We start from the raw sequence: 8,703 nt of genomic DNA on the forward strand, positions 1-8,703 counted from the left end.
GCGGCGTCCAAGCGCGCGCGCACGGCGTACACGAGCGCGCAGCTGGTGGAGCTGGAGAAGGAGTTCCACTTCAACCGCTACCTGTGCCGGCCGCGCCGCGTGGAGATGGCCAACCTGCTGAACCTCAGCGAGCGCCAGATCAAGATCTGGTTCCAGAACCGGCGCATGAAGTACAAGAAGGACCAGAAGGCCAAGGGGCTGGCCTCTTCCTCCGGGGGCCCCTCTCCCGCCGGGAGCCCCCCGCAGCCCATGCAGTCCACGGCCGGCTTCATGAACGCCTTACACTCCATGACCCCGAGCTACGACAGCCCGTCCCCGCCCGCCTTCGGCAAAGCCCACCAGAATGCCTACGCGCTGCCCTCCAGCTACCAGCCCCCGCTCAAGGGCTGCGGCGCCCCGCAGAAGTACGCCCCGACCCCGGTGCCGGAGTACGAGCCCCACGTGCTGCAGGCCAACGGGGGCGCCTACGCCACGCCCGCCCTGCAGGGCAGCCCCGTGTACGTGGGCGGGGGCGGCTACGCGGATCCGCTGCCGCCCCCTGCCGGGCCCTCCCTCTACGGCCTCAACCACCTCTCCCACCACCCCTCGGGGAACCTGGACTACAACGGGGCGCCCCCGATGGCCCCCAGTCAACACCACGGGCCCTGCGACCCGCACCCTACCTACACAGACCTCTCCTCTCACCACGCGCCTCCTCCTCAGGGTAGAATCCAAGAAGCGCCCAAATTAACACACCTGTGATGCGTGCGAGGGGTAGGTCAAGGGCGGGGCAAGCCCCCCACCCGCTGAGCTCTGGGGGGGACGCAGGGAGGGGAGCGCCAGGGCCCTGAGGCCTGGGGCTCCTTCCCTCCCCCCTAGCCAGAGGGGCTGCTTTTCAGTCCTCCAGCCCCCAGTTCCATCTGCCTGCCAACCCTTCGGGAAGGAATTCACAGCAGATTGGATCTGACCCCCAGGAGCTCCAGGGCACCGGCGCTACCAAGTTGGAATTCCTTGCTGGAGAGGGTTAGGGTAGAGGAGAGCGAGCTACCACGAGCTAGGCCAGGCAGAGAAGCACAGTCAAACAGACAAAAAAAGATGGTTAGGCAGGCCACCACCAGCCGAACAACTTACCTTTTATCTCTGTGGGTTATCCCCAACTCTTGATAGTTCCCCCTCTCATTCTCCTTGAGAAAACAAAAACACATTGAAACCCAAGGGCACAAAGCACGTCCCCGCCCGCTTCCCTGAAGTCTCGCTTGGCTCTGCCTGAGGGTCCTCGGGCCAAGGCTCCCATTTCCAGATTTCCCGCCCCACCACACACCTACGCCTCACCCAGGTCAGTGACAGTTTTCAGAGGGCTCAGGGATGGTGACAGATCCTGAAAGGCAGAGCTGCCTAGAGTATAAATATATATATTTTTTCTTTGAAGGAAAAGTTAGGAGGCCGAGGCAGGCAAGGACTGAAGTGTGGCTTGCTCTGGGCCCCTCATCTGAACTCCTGGTCTATCTTTCATCCCCCTCTCTCTGCAGAAAGCAATCAGCCACATGAATTTTTTCCACTTTTCTTCTGTTGCTCTCTTGACAACGTGAAAACAGGGTATATTTGAACAAACTGTTTGTCCCAGGCAGGGGCTGCAGCGGGGCCTGCGGGCCTCGCTCAGCCTGCTGACGGACACTTTTGTTGCACTTAGAGTTTACATTTTAATGGATATAAAAACAACTGTGAGAGATGTCTGGGCCGGTAGGAGCCTAGCATTGCTCAAAAAGCGTGTGTTCTGGTGAACATTTTCATATATATTTATTGGTTATAGCCTGTTAAAATATTTTCTTTTTGTATTATTTATCCTCCCTACATTATGTATTTATATGAGGAAGAAAGGAAGAAATTGTACTTTTTTAGTATTTACTTGTTATAAAGGACGTTGTGTTTCCTGTCATGTAAAACCAGCTATTTTAGTTTTCTTGTACTCTAGAAAGAGCTGTAGATTTATGTTAACCTCGTACTTATGAGCGATTGTAATTAGTTCTAAAAGGCATGAAACTCAGCTCCTAATCATCACTGTACAGACCTGAATTTGTAGAGTTAGTTAATTCCCTCTTGGACCTTTCTTTGTTATTCCGTAGTTACTTTTTTCCTTACTTAAAAGGGTTGTCTGTCAAACAATTCTTGAATAAACTTTCTGTTATCAATTTTATCTTGTCCTGGTGGTCCAATTGAGAAGGTAGGGCTAGGCCAGGCTCCTGAATGCCAGATTTGCCCCTAGGGAAGGAAAACATCACAGACCCTCTCTGGCCTTTCTGTCCACCTCCCAGGTCCCCATCTGTCCTTTGATATTTTGGGGGTTGAAATACAGGGATTATTTAAAAATCACTCATAGGAGCCAGCACCCTTGTGCCAACTTCCTTGGCTAAGACTGAAGTGAGGAGTTGGGGGTGGGAAGAGGGCTCTTTGGTACCTCGGGTCTGTCTGTCTAGCTTTTTGCCTCTCCCTTTTTCTCATTGCTTGGGTTTTGGTCTGGTTCCTTCATTGGCTATAACCTCTGTTGCGCCACCCTCCCACCCAAATCAAAGCAAAACAAAACAAAAATCTGGCTGATTACTATTTCTTCTAAGCGAAACTTCACAGTCTGCTTCCGGAGCCACAAAGAAGTCGTCACGTGACCTGAAGCCCAACCACCATTGGGTCTAAAATGAAAACAAAGGAAAATGATTAATCTTAAAAGAAAGAAAGAAAATCTGACGCCTAGGCCTCTCGGGTTAAACCTTAAAAGTAAAGTGAAATTAAATCACTAAATAAAGCTTGAGGGCAGAGGGAGAGGGGGATTTTGAATGCCTTTGCCAGGGAAAGAGGAAGAGAGTAGAGGAGAAAACGTTGGTTCCAAACGTAAATAAAATGGTCCCCAGGCTAATGTGCGGCGCTGTCTCCAGGATCCTTGGGAAAACTTCATTTCTTAGTCTCGCTTCCATAAAAGTTTCATCGCACTGGAGCAAGGGTAGAGAGGGTCTGTCAAAGATGAAATGTCACCACCGTGTCGCTGGAGCCGATAAGAGCAAGGAGACAGGGTGGCTGAAATATGGAGCTAATTCGTTGAAAGAGAAGCGATGGCTGCTTGCTCGAGAGTTGCATAATTCTAATTGTAAGCGATGCACCCGCATGGCTTAATTAGGAGCATATATTTGGTGAGGGTGGGGTGGGGGGTGTTTGAGAATCAATCCTGGCCCTCAGCCTTAAAGCGAAAGCTGATTTTCATTTTTATGTTGCATCCTGGCAATCCAAGGTTAGTAATTACAGTCTTTATGCAACAATAAATAACAATAAAAAAGCAACCTGAATTCTGCACACACACACACACACCCTCCAGAAGGATTTTTAACTGGACTGGGTTCATCCAGGCAGCAAGCAATTTAGCATTGGGTCAGGCTATAATTTAAAGGCAGAAGAGCGTGCAAAGTTTGATTGGGATCAAATAACGCTCAAGGGTCTTTCTTTCTCTTCTCTGAATAACATTTTCTGAATGATGTAACTCTATGAAGCCCCAGGTTTGGCTCTGGGGGTGGGATGGGTCGCTTATTTATCTAGCTGCAGAGAGATGGGCAGGCCAAGAGAGAATTTAGCTAGAAGGAGAAAAGGAGGGCTTGGGCTTGCGGCTGGGGTTGCAAATAAAAAGACCAATTTGGCCTGGTGTCCCCTTCCCTTCCCTCTGCGAGATTCCAAGCGCTCAGAGCAGAAAGACTTGGGTAACGTGTCTGTGCTCCCTAATTCCCAGCACAACAGGGGGGCGGGAGCGGGTTGTCCCGGGTAAGGAGGGCTCTCCCAGCCCCTTTAACACCCAAGTTTTCCGCTCTTCACTAATCTGGCCATAAAATCTGTCAGCGAGGACTAGAGAGCAGTATTTTGTGCCAGGTCCGTCTGGGCCCAGGGTGCCTAGTGGAGCCCTGGATCCTGCTCGCCACCAGCTGCAGTGGTCGTTTGAAAACCTGCAGAGGTGACCACGGGACCAGCAGGCGAGAGAACGCTCCCAGGCCTCCCTGCACAATTTGCAGGCAGCCACTCTTTAGCGTCTGCCCTGCCCACCCCCTCCACACCTCCAAGGGACAAAAATGGTTTTCTACTGGCCCAGCTCCTCGCAGCTCTCGGCCATCCGAGCCCCCCTGAGCCTGCAGCCCCCACCCCCAGCTCCCTCGATCCAGCCGGCTGTTCTCCACCCCCACCCTTCTCCTCTGGCTTCTCTGCCCTCCTTTTTAAATACTCACCGCCACCCACGCGGATGTTACATTGACAGAAAGTTTCTAGCTCCAGCTCCAGGCTGAGATGCCATTTCCCTGCTAAGCAGCCTTCTCCCGGCTGGGCGACAGGGAGCGGGGAGGGGGAGGGGAGGCCCGAGCCGTGGGAGTTCTCCGGGCAAACTTTCCACCCAACTCAGCGCCTTCCCTCTGTCCCCATTTCCCATCTGTTTCCCGGCTCTCCCAGAATCACCTTTCTCTTTTGCCACCCCCTCCCTCAGGCCTTTTTAAGGGATGCGGAATTTCGGCTGTTCCTTCTGCTTTCCCAAAGAGCCGAATTCTTTGATGCAATCGGAGGGAGCTGTCAGGGGGCTAAGATTGATCGCCTCATCTCCGCTCCGTCCCTCTGACCCATTTATTTAAAAATCTTCCCCCCATCGACTTTTCATTTTCTGCTTTGAGGCCTAGTTTCCCATCAATTGCTTGTGGCTGGATCTTTGCCTCCTCCTCTAGCAAATTATAGCATTCACTAAAGTTCAGACTGTCTTGGGCCCCTCAAAATAAAATAAACAAACATTTTCTCCCAGAGGCCAGAAAATAGAACACTGTCCTAGTGGTTATTATTTCCACTCCCGCCTTCCTCAGGGAATTCTTTCTTAGCAGGCTGCATGTTCTTTAGACTAATCACAGGGAGAATATTTTTTTTGTCCGGGGGAGGGGATCCCCTTCCTGCATATTGACCTGAGGTCTGAGAATTAAATCCAGGGTTACTTTGGTTCTTGTTTACACTCCTGTGTAGAGACGCGCACATAAGGCTGGAGTGGGCACATCTGCATTGCAAACCCTCCTGTCCTATTGGGGTGCAGGCGTCACAGAAAGGCAGGTGGACAGTTCCTGGGGCTGTGTTGTCAACACTGGCAGAGGAGGGACGCCAGGCCACAGGCCATGCAGGCCAGCGGGGCCCCAACGTGCCACTCACCCTCTATCTAGCTCACTCCTCTGAGGCGGTCTGCAAGTGCCTGTCCACTTTCTCCAAGATTTAACTGAAGCTTTTAGGGGCTGAGATGCACTGGAGGAGCTGCTGGCTGTAAATCCCTTCTTTGCCTTATCTGTAGCTTAACTGGGGCCCTCCCCAAGGGGTGGAAGCCTCTCCTCTCGCCTCCCTCTTCCTCCCGCGCAAGGAGATACTCATCTTTCTTGTGGGGAGTGGGAGAGAGGATATTGCCGGCCATGCAAAGAAAGCATTCATTTACTCTATGAAAATTTTCGGGAATGGGGCTATTGCTTCCCAGGATTCAGCCGTTTGCCAGGGTCCCACAACCTCCCATGCTGGGAAGAAAAGGAGGAAGAGGTTGGCCCAGCTTTTCAGAAGGGTAGTTGTGTGGCAAAGAGGATGTGTAGGACTGCTCTAGGAACGGGGGCTACTCGGGTCCTGGGCCTCTGGAGTTTTTGCATCAATTAAAGCAAATAATGCTCTCTGTTTTCCAGCAGACCTAGACAAGCGATTGGCGGAGGCCAGTCTCGTGACCACGAATTCCCTGCAATTTCGCTGGAGTCCTGGGCTTAATAGAGAGAGTCCCCATACGCTTGTATTTATCAGCAATATATAATAATAAAGGCTCAATTTTTTAAAAAAAAAAAAGAGCAAGAGAGAGCGAGAGCAAAATCTCCCCCTCCCAAAATCGCTCCACTGCAGAAACCTGGGGGGGGCAGGAGGGGGGGTCCCTTCCGATCCTCCCTCCTGGCGCCCCCCCAGCAGCCCCCTCCCCCACCACTGAAAGCCATGAATTTTGAATTTGAGAGGGAGATTGGTTTTATAAACAGCCAGCCATCGCTCGCCGAGTGTCTGACTTCCTTCCCCGCTGTCTTGGAGACATTTCAAACTTCATCAATCAAGGAGTCGACATTAATTCCTCCTCCTCCTCCTTGTGAGCAAACCTTCCCCAGCCTCCAGTCCAGCGCCTCCACCCTTCAGAGACCCGGGAGCCAAAAGCGAGCCGAAGATGGGCCTGCTCGACCGCCACCCACGCAGCCCCCGCCGCCTGTCCCCGCTGCATCCCCGGCCCCCGAGTTCCCCTGGATGAAAGAGAAGAAATCCACCAAGAAACCCAGCCAACCCGCCTCGTCGCCGGCCCCGGCCGCAGCCTCTGTCCCGGCCTCCGGGGTTGGCTCGCCCGCAGGTCGGTGAGCGCTGTGGGGTGCGGCGTGGGGGCGGCTGGAGAGGGGTTGAAAGAGCGGTGGGGGTGCAAAAAAGGTGGCCAGCCTGCTGGGGTTTCCTAGTGGATGTATCCCCGGGATGGGGAGGCAGAATGTCCCGCTGGGGTTCAGGCCTGGCCGCGGCCAGCGTTTTTCCTCTCTCCCATAGCGGATTTTGGAAGGTAGTTCGGGGAAACGCTTTCTGTGTGCTAGCCGAAAGGGACTCGATCGAGGTCTCTAACCAGCCTCTTCGTAACAGAATGAGTGTTGTTGCTGGAATTGAATCTGGGGTGTAGGAAAAATGCGATCCTCCGCCCTTTCCAACCTCTAGAAGAGGGGGGCATTTACAGCTAGTAAGGAAAAGGGGTGAGGCGCTGTCTCCGTGAACCCACTCTCCGGGTTGAATGGGAAAGTTCCGAATTGAGGGGTCTACTGGGAGGACTTGGAAGGGGGTCCCTAGGGTTCTGGGAGCGAGAAGGAGCGGCTCCTCACCCCGTGGTTGCCCATGGGCGGCTCTGAATGCTTTGCCCTGACTGGAACCCAATCTGCCAGCAAAAGAGGGGGCGGAAAGGACCGAAAAGCAGAGGGGCGCGCCACTTGGGCGGGGGTGGAGCGCGAGCAAGCAAGTCTGCCGATGCTATTTTTTTGGCGGCGGTGTGGTCTCCACCGTTGGGCTGGGACCACGGCCCTCTGTGCCTGACGCCAGGTCTGCTTTCCCTGCAGATGGGCCCGGACTGGCTGAGGGCGGCGGCGGCAGCAGCGGGGCGCGCAGGTTGCGCACGGCGTATACCAACACGCAGCTGCTGGAGCTGGAGAAGGAATTCCACTTTAACAAGTATCTGTGCCGGCCGCGCCGCGTCGAGATCGCAGCCCTGCTGGACCTCACCGAAAGGCAGGTCAAAGTCTGGTTCCAGAACCGGCGCATGAAGCACAAGCGGCAGACGCAGCAGCGAGAGCCGCCCGACGGGGATCCCGCTTGCCTGGGAGCGCTGGAGGACGCCGGCGATGCCGCCGAGGAAGCCGCATCCAGCCCAGGCGGCCCCTCCGCCTCCCGGGGGGCGCTGGACGTTCGACTGGGCTCGGCTCAGATCGCGCCGGGACTCCCAGGGGTGCCGGGCCCCGGGCCGGAGGCTGCGGGGACGCCGAGCCCCGAGTGCGCGCTGCGCAGAGGCGGCGCGCTGGACACCGAGCCTTCGCTCGAAGACGGCTTCCTGGAGCGCCAGGACTCGCCTTTCCTGCCCGACCTCAGCTTCTTCGCCGCAGACTCCTGCCTGCAACTGTCCGGGGAAGGCCTCTCGCCCCCGGCGCAGGGCTCGCTGCACAGCCCGGTCCCTTTCTCCGAGGAGGAGCTGGACTTCTTCACCAGCTCGCTGTGCGCCATCGATGTGCAGTTTCCCTGACGCGCGCGTCCTCCCAGCGTCCCGGCCCGCGCTCCGGGCGGCCGCGGGGAGAACCAGCCTTCTGCACCCCCAGTCGCATTTACTTATGTTTTTACTAAACATCCAGGTACTACTGAATTAGCGTTTCATCCACTCCTTACTTCGTTATTTTCAAATCACGCAAAAGAAAAAAAAAGAATTCCGTTTGGTAGAATCCTTGCAACGAAATCTCAGGAATGATTAAACTCGGGGGGAGGGGCTTTCTTAAAACCAGAGGGGCCTTTTTTCCTTTTTTTTAGTTTTAGGCCGTAGATTATTTATTAAAATTATTTAATAATAGAAAAAGGGGAAAGTATTTATTGTACATTATTTTCATAGGTTAAATAAATGTCTTTATAACACGAAATGAGTGTTTGTATCGGCCGCGGCCCTTTCCCCGCCCGGCTCCAGGCGACGAGCGGGCGGCCTCCTCTGCGGAAGGGCGCGGGGGCTCGCCCTGGGCCCGTGCCCAGGCGGGTGACCTAGGCGTCGCGCGGATGCTGGGGCCTCTGCTTAGAAATACAGGGCTCCTGGCGGGAAGAGGGTGTGTCGGGGACAGGACGCGAGGCCTGGGCAGGATTCCGAGCGCCGGCTGCACGAGGGGGCCGGACCGCCCAGCTCCTGGCGGCAGCGCCCACAGCGTGGAGCGGGCCCGGAGACGCCAGGCCACGGGCTGCGCAGGGGTCCGGGGTGTCGCCGGGCGACCGAGGATGGAGAGCAGTACCCCAGCGGGCCGACGCTAGGCCCGCGGAGAGCCGGGGAGACTCCAGGCCGCGAGAAACAGGAGGTCGGGAGGACGGCGTCAAGATGGCGGCGGCGCGGCCGGGAGGACGCTGCGTCGGCGGCCATGACAGCGGCGCGCGCACCGGCCGCCCCGCCCCCACCCC

General features: G+C 55.6%; 2 protein-coding genes and 1 long non-coding RNA gene across 12 annotated transcripts in view; 2 read left to right on the forward strand and 1 right to left on the reverse strand.

The window, feature by feature from the left end:
* Positions 1-764, forward strand: part of Hoxb3 (homeobox B3) — a 52,785-nt gene extending 52,021 nt beyond the window's left edge. For all 10 annotated transcript variants that reach the window (XM_023718028.1, XM_023718027.1, XM_023718025.1 and 7 more), the window contains one exon: positions 1-764. This exon is cut by the window's left edge and continues 155 nt beyond it. In XM_023718028.1, coding sequence (XP_023573796.1) covers positions 1-741 — 741 coding nt within the window. In that variant the 3' untranslated portion in view covers positions 742-764.
* A 1,401-nt stretch (positions 765-2,165) lies between these two features.
* On the reverse strand, positions 2,166-5,009 carry LOC111817352. Its single transcript, XR_002821578.1, has 3 exons — positions 4,233-5,009; positions 2,579-2,663; positions 2,166-2,238 (listed from the first exon to the last, which is right to left on the reverse strand). It is a non-coding gene; the product is annotated as an uncharacterized LOC111817352 (long non-coding RNA).
* A 451-nt stretch (positions 5,010-5,460) lies between these two features.
* Positions 5,461-7,976, forward strand: Hoxb2 (homeobox B2). The gene is made up of 2 exons (XM_004633662.2): positions 5,461-6,382; positions 7,122-7,976. Exons 1-2 carry the CDS (start codon positions 5,986-5,988, stop codon positions 7,796-7,798), a joined length of 1,074 nt encoding a protein of 357 aa, XP_004633719.1. The 5' UTR covers positions 5,461-5,985; the 3' UTR covers positions 7,799-7,976.
* Positions 7,977-8,703: the final 727 nt, after the last annotated feature.

Source organism: Octodon degus, unplaced genomic scaffold, assembly GCF_000260255.1.
Source record: "Octodon degus isolate 3935 unplaced genomic scaffold, OctDeg1.0 scaffold00056, whole genome shotgun sequence".
Taxonomy (NCBI): domain Eukaryota; kingdom Metazoa; phylum Chordata; class Mammalia; order Rodentia; family Octodontidae; genus Octodon; species Octodon degus.

Excerpts from the sequence above, each read along its gene's own strand:
- Hoxb2 (XM_004633662.2), top strand. The coding sequence starts at position 5,986 with ATGAATTTTGAATTTGAGAGGGAGATTGGTTTTATAAACAGCCAGCCA. Across the intron at positions 6,383-7,121 it reads CGGGGTTGGCTCGCCCGCAG|ATGGGCCCGGACTGGCTGAG; the intron begins GTCGGTGAGCGC and ends CTTTCCCTGCAG.